The 14,123-nt window shown below is 39.3% G+C and overlaps 1 protein-coding gene across 4 annotated transcripts in view; it reads left to right on the forward strand.

Moving 5' to 3' along the window:
* Nucleotides 1–48: 48 nt before the first annotated feature.
* Nucleotides 49–14,123, forward strand: part of KIAA0319 (KIAA0319 ortholog) — a 56,616-nt gene continuing 42,541 nt past the window's right edge. For all 4 annotated transcript variants that reach the window (XM_031056985.1, XM_005420961.2, XM_031056986.1 and 1 more), the window contains exons 1-2: nt 49–173; nt 11,693–11,857. In XM_031056985.1, coding sequence (XP_030912845.1) covers nt 11,809–11,857 — 49 coding nt within the window. In that variant the 5' untranslated portion in view covers nt 49–173; nt 11,693–11,808. The remainder of the gene's footprint in view (nt 174–11,692; nt 11,858–14,123) is intronic.

Below are 14,123 nucleotides of genomic sequence, written 5' to 3' on the forward strand. Positions count from 1 at the left end.
GAGCTGAGCGCTGGGCAGCCGCCCTCGGCTCCCGGCGGGGCGCAGCCCGGGCTCCGCGGGAAGGAGCTGGGAACGCCGGGCTGGAAGGCTGCGGGACAGCGGTAGCGATGAGCCACCCGGTCTTCCAGGGAGTTCTCCTTCACTCCTTGACTCTCTCGTCTGCGTGAAGCAAAGTGTGTATTCTGTGCGACCTGTTAGGCCGGGAGCGTGGGGAGATAGAACAGTGGGCTGCTTTGGGGAAACGTGTGTGCATGTTGCCAGGTAGATGTATTTATTTATGTACATGTAGAAAAATAAATATTTATGTATGAAGGAGCAGTTTTGATGGACGATTTCCGCGGTGTTCATGTGCATTTAGCTATGTCCAGTTCGAGATCAGAAATCATAGCTTTATGTTGTTCTCTGTGTGTGTGTATATATTGATATTTATATATCCAAGGAATGTAAGAATATTGCTCTCACTAAGCTGCCCTCCAGTCTTCTGTCAAAGTGTGTTTTTGTTACAGCCCAGACATGTATTTATGTGGCTGGCTGCTGAGAATGGTGCTAATGTGTAGTATATGAAATGCTTTGTTAGGTTGCATTCTGAGCAGTAGAACAGAGCTTAAACAGGAGAAAATGCAATATGTGATTTTTATATCACTGCAGTTTTGGGTGTTATCTGCATTATGGTTGCTATACAGAAACATTTCCATCCTTCTCCTGACCCCCTTCAGGCGCCTATTGCAGAATAGTCAGATAATTGAGGGAACAAAATGAAATGCAAACTGTTTTGCCCTCTGTTCCTCCCTTATCTGTTTATACTGCAGGAACACTCTCATGTTCCTCACACTGACTGCATGACAAGATAGTGGAGTTGATATATCAACTCTTTGGGGTAGGTTCTCTATCTCTTTTTGTCTTTGCAATGTCTTGTAGTTGGAGACTGATCCTCAGCCACACAATTCTGAGAGATGTAAGTATCATGTAAGTATCATGTAAGTATCCTTGTGTTTTACAAAATTTGACTTTAGCAGTTGATATTTCACAGTTAGACATTGTGTTGAGACAAATTTGAATCTCTAAAAACCAGAGTTAATAAGTAATATACTGTCTATACTCATTTTGGTAGCTTCGATGATGGGAGGTGAGCTGCTCAGCATGTTGTAGGTCTGAGTGGTGCAGATAAGGTGAGGGTGGTGTGTACAAGCTTCTTGGGCTGATGCACAAGGCAGTGGAGAATGCAGTTTAGCCTGGATTTTATATTATTTAAGATAAATGGAATCATGGTCATGGTGGTCTCTTGAGGATGCTTTGCACAGGGATTGCTTGCCCAGTTTAGTCTTTTCCCCACCATTTCCTTTGGAGAATACTGTGATGGAGGGCTGAAGAAGTACTTCTGAAGACTTCAGGTTCCACAGAGAACACATTCAACTATTAATCTGTTTCATCTTCACTACCTGTGTATCAGTGAGCTGTAATTCTGTCGATTTTAACAAACTGCATGGAGTGATGAAGTTTTGGTGACCTGGAGATGCTGTAGTTTGGTTGAGCTTTGCATTGTGTTGACTTCTAACCACTTTGGTTTTGGGTGCTGTCTGAGCAGGCTGCTAATTTCAGTGGCATGGAGATGGAGGAGTTATGTGGACAGGTTTCTGAACCTGCTAGTGAAATCTCCATCAGGAATGCTTTAAAAACAGTTCATTCTCTCTCCTACCCATGTGCAAAGACACAATATCTGTTTCAGGTGGAGTCTTTCTAAACCTTTCCAGATGTACTTTTCTGTAATGTTGGAAAAGGTTTTCTGTGGGCTTCGACACATACCAGTGGTACCGATTGGCTTACAGATCTTTCATTTGAAGTGTATGGTAAAGGTTTATGGTTTACGTATGCTAGTTTTGATATGTTAGTATGTTAGGTACTAAATGTATATCCTTAATGGAAAACCAGTGATTAAAGGTAGAGCTGTGAACAAGTGCTGCATATCCAGCAGTCTCCAATTTCAGGACAGTGGAGAAGGCAAAAACCATTGTAATGGATATTGTACCCATAGGGAGAAATCTTTCCTACTGTCAGGCTGTTAGCTTTCAATTTCTGTCACAAGGTATCTCTCTGTACAAAGTTACAATCTAATTTAACAGCAGATATAGTTGCTTTTCCATTTAAGCATCTAATCTCTTCCTGAATGATGCCAGGGTATGACCACTGAGTATTTTTCAGGATGATGTGATTTTTTACTGAGCAGATTGGAATTGAGTCAGTCCAGTTGGTGATAATATAAATGTTGTAAGGCTAATGCCAGTTTTCAGGCTAGTTAACCTTGATGAAGAGACAGTTCAAAGGTTATTTCCTATCCTGATGTATTTTCTTTGATAAATCTGTTCTCTGTACAGTTTGTTAATTGCTTTGCATATTGCAAGGAGTTCCACTAGTAAAATACAGATAGATTTTAGAGAAGTAAAACGTACTCAGTTATCTGAGATTGGGCTCCAGAAGTTTGCATCTGAGGGGAGTCTGTGTGTGCACATGTGCTTTAGCTGTTTATTACAAGCAAGTGATTTCCTGAACAGCAGAGTTAATTAAAATTTCTGTAGAGTTGTGTATTGAGGTCAAAACCTGATTTTTTCATTGTCTTTCCCTGTACCTCTGCATTTTTTTGCCTCATAGCTTCCTCTTTCCACAGACTGGACTGATTTCATGACACATGGGCTGCCATTTTCAGTTATGGAAACTGGATGGCACATTTTATGAGGTTTGAGCCTAAAGATGTTCAAATTGCAGTTTTGTTTTCTCTGGCCTAGCTTATTTTACAAAAGTCATGAGAATTTAATTACCTTCTGGTAATCAGTTCTTCTCTGGTTGAAATCAATGAATGGCTTAAAGGGTACATAAGTGCAAAAAATCTTTCAGACAAGATTTTTTTGTACCGGACAGCAGACTAACAATGAGCATAAAAACTTGCCTTTGTCATGTGGGTCAAAAGATTTCCCCATGTCTAGAAATGGATTTGCGGGATCCAGCTGCTCTAAAGCTATTTCCTTGAAGGTGATAAAATTGCAAGACAAATGGAGAGAATGTTTGTGTACTTCATCTGGAAGACTGGGGCTTTTCTGGCTATCTGCTGTTGTATCCGTGCCCCTTATGCAAGCTCTTTTTTGTGCAGTGTGTGTTATTTTATCACAGGCAGTCACTGGGTTCAATGCTCTAATTTCAGAAGTGCTCAATTAACTTAGTTGATGTTAATACTTATATTTCTTGATCCAGTCTCTGCTAATCAATCTGTGAAGAACTTAGAAGGCTTTCATAAATTAGATGCACCTCTAAGTCTGATTTTATCACACCATGATACAAAAAACATTACCTAACATCCCAGTGCATCCATTTGACTTCAAGTGTCAGACTGTCATTTCTTCTATTGCACGGTGCTTTGTTCATTAATGAAGGTAGTATTTATCACCTGAAGGCCATAAATCAGAAAGCTTGAATCTCCTGTAAGGGAAGTGGGTTCAGAGAACTTCTACAGTAAAACTTAAATTTTATTGTAGTAGTTTTGCTTTGTCTTTCTCCATTGTCTCTCTACAATGTTTGCCTTGTGAATGCTATTAGTGCTAGAGTGTCAAAGTAAAATGTAGTCATTAATTTAAGTGCAACAAATTGCACTGGACAATAACATAGACGTTTTTGCAACTCTTTCTGTAGCTAGTGTTGCTTTGGCTGAGGTTACAAACTTGGGTTTTTTTGGGACAACCTCATGTTTTATGTGACAGCTGTCCTCTACATTTCAAAGATAGAAATGTCTGCCATTTCCTTTGAAGTGTGATCATCTCTGTTTTCAGCACTTCTGAGATCAGTGTCTGGGGTTCCTGTATAGTATGTTTGAAAATTTGGTCTCCAGTCTGCAAATACTAGCTGTGATGCTTAGGCAGAGATCATGTTACAAGAAGAGTAATTTTATTTTTTTTAAGTATTAGATACTAAATAGCAGTATTAACAATTCCAACAGTTCAAGTTATCATAAAAGAGATCATCTAAATCCTGGCACTGACTTAAATGTGGTCATGGCTTTTGTTCCATTAACTTTTTCTTAAAAAAAAAAAAGGGCAATATTTAAAGTCTTGACCAATCTGTGAAAACTATGAATCTTGTGGGTTTAATTTGTGGGATTTTTCTCTTCAATAGAGAGAGATATTTTTTCCCTTCTGAAGGTTGAGACTTTTTCAATAATAATAATTACTGTAGTTCAGGAAATGGCACTTTAAGAAAATTTGTCAAAATCCTAAGAACTGCAATTCAATAATGACATTTTGAATCAATTAATTTTTCCTTTTAATTTGAGGATGTAGAATATAAGTGGAAAAAAATTGCTCTTAGTTGCAGCTCAATGCTATAGCAAAGCTTTTTGTAGTTTTAGTATACTCATTTTTGACCTTGAGCAAGTGCAAAATAAATACATTCTTGTGTTCTTTGCATTTATGTGATCCAGATTAAACTATCCATGTGACAATCTTTCTTGCACCTCTCCTTTTAATTTCCTCAAGTTTCTCCAGAATCATCAACCTGCGCTTGCAAACTGTCCCTGAGCTGCACAGAGATGCCTCAGTACCAAGCTGGAGCCTGCTGTGCAGTGCAGCCTGCTGTGTGTAATTGCTTCCTGCCAGAATGGCACTTGAAGGAACCAGGGACTGAGACCACACGACTTTGTCACACAGGCCTTCAGTCAGCAGCTGGGCAGTAGCAAATTTGGATTCTGCAAATTGAAGAAGATTTCTGCCACCTTCTCTGCAGTTGTACATGTCTTTTTGCAGGCAGTTTGCTAAATCTGGTTTTGCTTTTTCCATCCAAAGCTCAAAACCAACGTTATGTACACCCATTGGATAGTTTTCTTCTGTCACCTGTTTTCCTGTGGGGAAAAAAGTATTTAAATACTAGAAGATAGATAGATAGATAGATAGATAGATAGATAGATAGATAGATAGATAGATAGATAGACAGATTGATTCTGAACTACCCTGCATGGAAGGCTAATGACAGGCTAGATGAAAATCCAGAGGCTTGTTCGTTCAAGCTCTCCCTTTATGGGTCTCACTTAATTTTCATCGTGGAGTACGTATTCGGAGATTGCTTCACTTATCAGTTCTCTCTGTCCTCTATGTGCTTGTGAAAGTGGAAAGCAAATGGAAACTGAGTATAATGTTTTAAAAGAGCTGTCCAACAGTTTGACTGCCTTCTGAAGAGAGGTATTTTGATGTGTCTGGCCTGTTGTGGGGAGAGAAAGGCTCTCAGGTGTTTACTGATCTCTCTCTGTCCTATTAATTTTCCTAAGGCTTAGTTTTTGATTAGCCTTCCCTCCTTGCTGGGCTGTCTGACCTCAGGGCTATGCAAATGTCTGTATTGAAAATTAAGTAGTAATAATCTTGAAACTTGTCAATCCTGACACTAATTATAGTGTTTTTATACCTTAGCAGAGAGTAGTTCCACCATTCATTGGTGGGTTCAAAATCTTTCCTTCCTTGTCAATAGCTCTTCACCCCCATATACCCCTGCTAACTCTCTCAGCTTTTGGATTTCCACTCTTGTTTGCACTCTTCACCGCAGTTGTAATGAATGAAATCTTGTAGAAGATTTCCTGAGATCTCGTAGGATAAAATTGCTCTTTCTGTGCAGCACTGCTCTTTCCTCTTTATCTGGCTGTTTGGTGTCACTTAGCAGTTGACAGAGCTGTGGTTACCAGTGGAGCTAGTTGAGCACGTATCCAATCCAGCTGAACATGGCAGAACATATTCAGCTATTCAGTTTGTTGTTTTATCACCATTACTTTGCTGTTTGTGCCCTGGACCTGACTGAGGAAATTGATACAGAGTTGGGATGTAATACCAATCTAATGTCAGCCTTCACTAAGACCTGCGGGAGACCCTCTTAATAAAGCAGAGAGACATTTGCAATTATAGTTATATCTTGCAGCTGCAATAACATTCCATCAAAAGTCATGGTTTTATTTTCAAGTATAGGTACGTATTGTTAGCAAATTTTGTGAGAGGAAGGTGACTTTGCACAGGTTATAAGCATTGATGACTCTGCAATACCTTCCACATCTGCTGAAGGGCTTGAAAATTATCTCCTTTATTTAGATGCCTAACTTGGGGCAGTTTTGATGATGTGTGTTCAGACAACAAATGTTATTGTTAGAAGTCCTGGTGGCTGCACGTGTCCTGAGTATTTCTCTCTGTTACTAGGGACAAATGCTACTGGCATGAAGTTTAATTTTCTTTCCTTCTACAGTATTTATGCAACGTTAATGCTCAGCTTTAAGTAACTATCTCAGGTACTAATGCAGGTACCATAACTGATAAAATAACTAATTTGAGTTCTTCATGAGAGGTGCAATTCCTGAAGGATTGTTTTGGACTACACTTAATAGAAATGCTGACAAATATGTGTGTATGTGTGTGTGTTTATGTGTATAGAAACTTTCATTAAGTGTGGTTATATGTTCATTTACTCAGCCAGCTTTATAAAGGAAGTGCTGTCAGTTCAAAAATAGGGATTTGCTTTACTGTGGCATGAGTTTCACATGCTGTTTCAGTATTTCTTTTGGCATGTTCCCTAGCTGTGCTAGTGACCAAAAGCGCAAGCAGGCAAGGATCTCCTGCCTGCCTTTCTCACTGATGTCAGTGTGGTTGGGCCCAGTGTTCAGGCCCCTCATTCTCCTGGAGATTTCTGCTGCCAGGCAGTGCACTCTGACTGCCTTCATGCCACCATTTGTCCCTGTCCCTGATTTTGTTGGCATGCAGGGATTCTGCTACACCTTCTGTGGAGTGCCAGCGTACTACCTTATGCTCTATTTGCAGTTTCACAGCCGAAGGATTTGAATGTGCTCCCAGACACAGGTAATTCAGTCTGTACACGTTCTTACTGCTAATGGCCCTGGCCTAATTATGTGTAGGATGTGGCGATATAGTTCTGCTTGGCTGACCCCTTTCTCTCTCTATGGGAGAAAATTACTTGAGTCTGCATTAAAGCTAAGGTGAACTAAAATGCAGAGTGAGATTTGGTGTGGAGGAGAAGAGGAATATGGAGGTAATTCCTTTCCTTGGAAATCTGTTGTAGTTCATGTGTTATCTAATAAAAGATATTGTGGTCCTAATCAGCGACTGCATATGTTTAAAAGGTCATGGAGTTAAAATGTTTGTATAGAGGGATCAGTTCAGACTTTTTCCTTATCCTGCTGGCTAGAGCACTGCCAAAAGCTGCCAGCTGGAACAGAAAAATACAGTTTTCAGAGTAAGGCTTGTATAATACATACCTGTTGCTCAAGGCTGCCATCCCTCTTCTAGCTAAGAGTGCAGGTCAGACTTGAACTTTTAAGAGCAAAGAAATGCCAAAGTAATTACCAGCAATGCTGTCTGCTTGTGTTGTTATAAAAATAACAGGCTTTGTGTTATATATGAAGGATAGAGATTCAGCTAGCAAATTAATCTCATGGCCTTAGTTATTTTTAATTGTTGGGATCTCAGGGCTGGCCACCTTAAATTTTAATGTGTCTTGTGTTTGTGTGATAAAACTTGCACTTGTGTGGAACAGAAAAGTATCATGGGGAAGATAAGAGGAGCACTGCATGCACACACTGCAGCACTGTTTACTGTTTTAACAGTTTAAGAAGGCACACAGTGTCTGGTAGCTTTGTTCTCATCTGTGGGTCAGAAGCTGTGCACTGAATTGTGACTGGGTGTGCTTTGTGTCTGAGCTTGATCCTAATATCAGGAAGCACAAGCTAGTGTTGCAGTGAATGGGCACTCTTTTATTGTGTCGAAATTAAACATCAATAGATGTGGAGCCACAATGGAGCATGGGAGGACACAGTGCTGCTTTTGTGCATTCTCTGTATCCTCACATGGTGTGTCCCATCAGGATTCAGTGAAGATTGTACATGTGGTCCAAAGTCTAGCATTTTGCAGCTTTGTTAAGTCATGTTTTCTTAATATAAACTAAGAAACAAAAAAAAAAAGCCAAAACAAACCCCAAAAAATCCCTAAAAACACAAACAAACAACAACAACATAAATCAAACCAAACAAAAATCCAAACAAACAAAACACCCAAACCAAAACAAACAACCAAATCCACGACCCTTTGCTTCAGGAACTTTTGTTTCTGAACCCGGGACAAGTAACATTAGAAAAGTCTGGATCATTTGCACCATCTTTCAGTGTTTTTCTTAATGTTGCTAAAATGTGGACTATCATGTCAGTGTTGCTATCATGTGGAACTGTTCTATGGCAAAAAGATACTGCTACTTGTCTCTTTTTAATGACAGTGAGATTGTAACACTGGCCTTGCAGAGGAAAAGGCCTGTAAAATAAATAAAATATTTTTCCGCCTCTGGTTGTGGTTAATTTTTACCTTGTGATGTTCTGATACCAAGCTTAATGCATTTTTCCTTAGGCTAAAGAACTAAAAGTCTCTCTTAGGCATCTGGTCCATTTGGCTGTTTCTGGGAATGAGTGAAGGTTACAGCAAATGCACAGTATCTCAGAAACCTTTATCTGCATTCTTCTGCAAATCGTGATTTTTTTGTGGCTAACAACTTTTCCAAGTCTAGAAAGATTTCCATAGAAACAAGAAAAAGGCTGTATGTGAAATTGTGATCTTACCATAGTAATCTCTTCTATCCCTCCAGGATGAAGGATTTGGGGTTTGTGCTAATAAGATGGGGATATTTAGTAGGAACATAGCATACTTTTGCTACTCTGTTTTTTTTCTCAAAATCCACAGGAACGTTTCAAAAACCATTGAAAGATGAAGCCTGTAAAAATTGTACGCTCTGTATATCTTTCTGGTTTAGTTTGAGTGTCTGAAATAAAGCACCAAATAAAAATAGTCACTTTGAGTAATTTGTTAGAATAAATGTACATGGGCTAGTGTATGCTGCTGGATTCAGCTTAAGGAAAGGCTTAAGAAGCCATCTCTTTTCAGCTAGAGATCCCTGTCTGCAAAACTGAGCTCTGGATAAATAGACTTTCTCATGGTGAGGGTGACCATATACTGGCAGATTGTCCAGGAAGTTTGTGGAGTCTCCATCTTCGGAGATACTGGATCTGTCTGGACGTGGTCCTTGGGAGCCAGCTCCAGGCTGCCCCACTTGAGCTGGGGGGTGTGGATAAGGTATCTTACAGAAGTCCCTTCTAACCCCAACCATTCTGTGGATGGATTGTGTTAATCTCCATAGTACATTTCAGTGTGAAATTAAGCAATTCCATTCACTTCACCTTTACAGTGAAATCAAAATACAAGGCTCCATGTTGTGGGACCTTCAGGACTGACACTTTCCCTCTTGTGCAGAAGTGCTCATTTCTCTTCAGTTGCCAATGATGCTGTACCCTGACCTTGCTCGGTGGCTATTTCAATGGCTGCATAAGTGGAGCATTTAGAATGACTTGGCTTAAAGAAAAGAACTTTTGATCTTTTTGTCTGCTACAAAACTAAGATTATAATATATGGAATATATTATAGTATATTAATAAGGTTATAGTTGATGGAAGGACAGAAGACCAATTAGGTAATGCAAGACAGAAAAAAATGGCCCTGTTGCTGAAAATTGTGTATCATAGAAGTAGTACCTGGAAGCATCCAGACAACCTTTTACCCTTTCTTAGGTCAAGCCTTACTAAATTTGCTACAGAGGAGCACAGCTCCTCTGCTGGGAATTGCTTTCTGAGAGAACATCTAACTACAGATATTAAAATAGCATCATCTTAGGAGCAGTATAATGTTGTGTGTTTGGTTTTTTTGGGGTTTTTGTTTGTTTGTTTGTTTGTTTGGGTTTTTGTTGTTGTTGTTGTTATTTTGGGTGGGTTTTTTTTGGTGATCAGAGATAATTTTTCTAATTGTGCACCATAGGAATAGGTTGGGGGACCAGCTTACTCTTCACTAAGGCAGCTGCCTTAGGAAGGACATTTTGTTTTATGTTGGATAGAACAAAGGTCACAGAAGTTAAGTATCAGGCTTTTGGAAAGTTAGTAATAGTCTCTCCTAGTTTTACAGGGAGCTTTCCCAAAGCCTTATCTTTTTGCACTTGGGACAGTCCTTGCTCTAGTCATGTTCTGTAGTCATTTTGTTTGTGTTTTGAGCAAAGTTCGTGCTTGTACCATAGGCTTGAGGAGAAATTGTCAGAGTCCAGTATTCTTTGACCAGGCTCATATGTGTAGAGCATGCAATGTCTAATATCAGATTTAATTATTTGGACTTATTGTGACATGGGATTTCTGATTTAGTGAAGCAATACAAAGTATGCTGAAATCACAATGCAAATATCCATTATACCTGGCAAAATGGAGCAGTAGCAATATACAGTTTTATCTGAATACCAATATGATCCCCTTCACTGATTTTAATAATCCCAGCATCACAGCATCCTCTGTCACTGGAATGGGACATGTGGGTTGAAGCTAGCTCAGGCCCATTGCTGTCTATTCAATTTTTTTGTTAGTTGTTTAGTTTTTATGCTCTGTATCAGGTTAAGCCACCTATTCACTTGGCTTGTGCTGGTCTGGCTTCCTCAGGGAGGCAGCCACACTCTTTAATGAACTAACTGGGGGAAATATTTATTCCATCAGTTGATCCACTCAGCTTTTGATAGAACTCCTAACATCTAAAACAAACATCTGGTCCCTTTTGTCATGAGATAAATACATGTCTTGCTTTGCAAAAGCTGTGGTCAGTCACAGAAGTGCAAGTTGCAGATCAGAGTCCAGTTGTTTGTGTGACTTAGAGACATGCCACCTATAAAGGATCCCTTTTCAGAGAGCAAAAGTCCAACTGCTGAGCTGCTAGGGTTTCTACTCTAGATCAGTCAGCTGTGGCTTGTCTAAGTAACTTACTTTTCCTTTTGCAAGGGAAAAAACCTAGGCAGTTTTTCATCATATAAAATTATGTGTGGCAAGGAATCTGCCAAGAGCAGCCAGTTGGCAGCATTTCTATCACATGTAGCTATAGGCAGCTGAAATATGAATGTCATGTAATGAATGTGTGATACTCTGCCTTGAGAAGGGCTGTTCACTGAAAAAAACCACTATCTGTGTTTTCATTTACAGAAGTGTTTCTTGGTCAAGCATCCTTTTAGGATCCTTTATGTGGGGAGAGTTTAGCTAAACTGGTTTTTTTGTTGCATGAGTCTTGCATGAGTAATGTTGCTTTGAACTATTCATTCCTTACATCTATTTGTTGCTCAGGATACCTTGGAGAATTTAGTGTCCTGACAAGGAATGTCTCCCTAGAAATTCTGGAGTATTGTCTGCTTGCATTGCCTTGATAGCTGGGAAAGAATAGCTTGAGCCCTGCCTCAAAAGCTGACTTAACACTGCATGGATTTTAACATGGAGAATGCTGAATGGAGATTCCTTTGTTAAAAGTACCTGCTAGTTTGAAGTCACAGCTAAACCAGGGTCTGGATAACTGCAGACAGAGTATTTGTGGGCTTTGAGGTACTGGAGGCCAAGAGTGCAAATATTTCTGGGGTGTTTCTGTATCTCTAGAGAAAGAAATTTTCAGGTGGGTAATTTGTGCTGTATCTTCAGCATGCCTGATCTACTATGTCATCCATCAAGAAATCGAGAAGTAATGATAAAGCCTGCATGTCACCTGTCTATTGTGTTTAACTGTGACATTTTAATTAATGCTCACATCTGACTTATTTTTTCCTGTGCTGTCTGTTTCAGTGCTTGATGGCCACAGCAGGGCACTAAACAATATTAGAAAAAAAACCTAGCATTAAGGCCTATAATTCCCACACAACTGGCTGGAAAAGTGGTTGTCACTGCCTTCCTGGTGCAGCATGGCATTTGGACCTGGTGTGCTCTGCCTGTTCCTATGGACAATAACAGGTAGGAGTACTTCTCCTGTGTCTGAATCATCCAGATAGTACAAGTGAATTAAATACTCCTGGAATGTGTATACAGCTGTGAAATAAATATGAGTAAGGCAAAAGTTGGGAAATCCTGTGATTCCTCAGTGCAAAAAGCTTTGGTAAGTTACAGCTTCATAAGTCACAATGGAGGAAGGCAGTTGTGAGTAGATGTTTGAAGCCAATTTCAGCCGGCTGTTTTGGGGGAGATGCATGAGGCAAGAGTCGGTGGTGGGAGAGTTCAAAGAGTTTTCCCTCTTTTTCACTTGCAGAAGAGCGATTGAAGAATAATGTGTTGCTTGCATTGTGAGCTACATTTTTATTCTGAATTTTTATATATTAGTAGCATGAGTACACTGGTTCACATCTCTCATCTCATCGTACTCTCTACAAACATATCTATCCTTTCAAAAAACACAGGAAAGTCCTCTAAGTTTCTGCTTCAACCTCAGGAATAGGTAATTTATTTCCATAAGCAGACCGATGAAGAATAATAATTGATACTGCCTCTGTCAGAGAGAGACTTAATCTGGTACAGGTAGTTTTGGTATGGCAACTGAAGAAAAAATATATTAAGTGGGGTTTATTTCCTTAAAAAATATTGTTTGAATTCTATCTGTGGTGGTACTGGTAGTATCCATATTAGCAGAAATTGAGAAAATAATGCACCACTGTCTGGCTCTTACTTCTTGTAGTATAAACAGAATGGGCTGTTTCCTGAGGGAGAGACTTGCTTAACGTGCTGAAGCTTAAAATGACTGCTGAATTTGGAAAAGTTGGATGAAAGGGGATGGATATTAGCCTACAGCTGAGGGGGATAGTCATTACCTATGTCTGAGCTTGTAGGTGGTGTTTGAGGTAGTCATCAAGATCACCATGAGGATCTCATAGTGCCAAGCTTTTTGAAGAGAGCATGGAGCTGAGTTTTTGGTTGCTGTAGTGAAGAAGTGTGCCTTTTGTAAATAAAATTCTCTCCTATGAGATACTGAGTACCTGCTGTAGGGTCTATGCTAGCATCTTAAAAAAAAAATCCACAGCAACTTCAGCAGAAGACAGTAATATGCAGTAAATACTGAAATTTGCCTGTAGAGAATGTCACAGTTTCATGCTTGTGATAATACTGTTAATTGTTAGCAGATTAGAACATCTTCCACATGCATATAGGAAGTTATCTGTTTTTAGATGCAAATTTGCTATGCTTTCTTGGCTTATCAGAGAACAAGACCGTTGCTCTCAAAATGCTGGCTGTATTTCAACCCTCCACCTGTATCTCAACTACCAGTTCACAGTGTTTAGAGGATAATATAACCTAATAGCTCATATTATTTTAGTAAAAATGTTAGTATTTATTTCCATCTCAGTAATTTGCAGTCTTTTTAATAAAATTAATATTAAATTAATCTGGGAGGTTCCTGCTAATTTCCAGGATGTGTTTCCTACAATGTATCAGTAAATGCTTACCTCTTCTAAATCAAAAGGGCTTCTTTTCAGTGCAGGCTTTAAGGTGAACTCACTGGCACTCAGGAATTTGCTAGATGTTCATTCTGCAGGTTTTTTCTGCACATGAACTTGTGCTTTTAAAGGCTACCTTTTCTTAAAAAAACCTCAGGTTATCTCAACACTTGTTTTAATTTAAGATAAGGAGAAGACTGACTTAATATAGGAAAGAAAGTCCTGATACTCTATCACTGAGAGAAGAGAGAAACAGCCTCACTGATGAATAATGTTCGAAGGATATTGAAAAATATGCTCTGGTTCATTAAAAAAAATTGAGGTGGGCTCCTCTGTCCTGTTTAGGTGATGTTTGTTTAGTTTTATTTTGTGCATGATAGTTTTTGACTAATAGTGTTTTACTGCTTTTAATGAATGTGTGGGTTGACCTTTGCTGGCTGCCGGGTGCACAGCAAGTCACTCTATCACTTCCCTTTCTCAGCAAGATAGGAGAAAAAAATAAGATTAAAAACTCCGTGGACTGAGATTAAGACGAGTCATGTCTCGTTCATGTACCAGTTACAGTCAAGAGGTGGCAAAACTTGACTTAGTGGAATTTATTTAATTTATTGTCATTTAAGCAGAGCAGGATAATGAGAAGTAAGAACTACTATAAAACCACCTTGCCCTCACTTCTCCCATCTTTTTATATTCAACTTTATTCCCAATTATTCTTCTTTCCGTGAGCAGCTCAGTGAGTCAGGGAATGAAGGTTGGAATTACTTCATAATTGCTTCCACTCTGTTGCTTGTTTT

This window comes from Geospiza fortis, unplaced genomic scaffold (assembly GCF_000277835.1).
Source record: "Geospiza fortis unplaced genomic scaffold, GeoFor_1.0 scaffold104, whole genome shotgun sequence".
NCBI lineage: Eukaryota > Metazoa > Chordata > Aves > Passeriformes > Thraupidae > Geospiza > Geospiza fortis.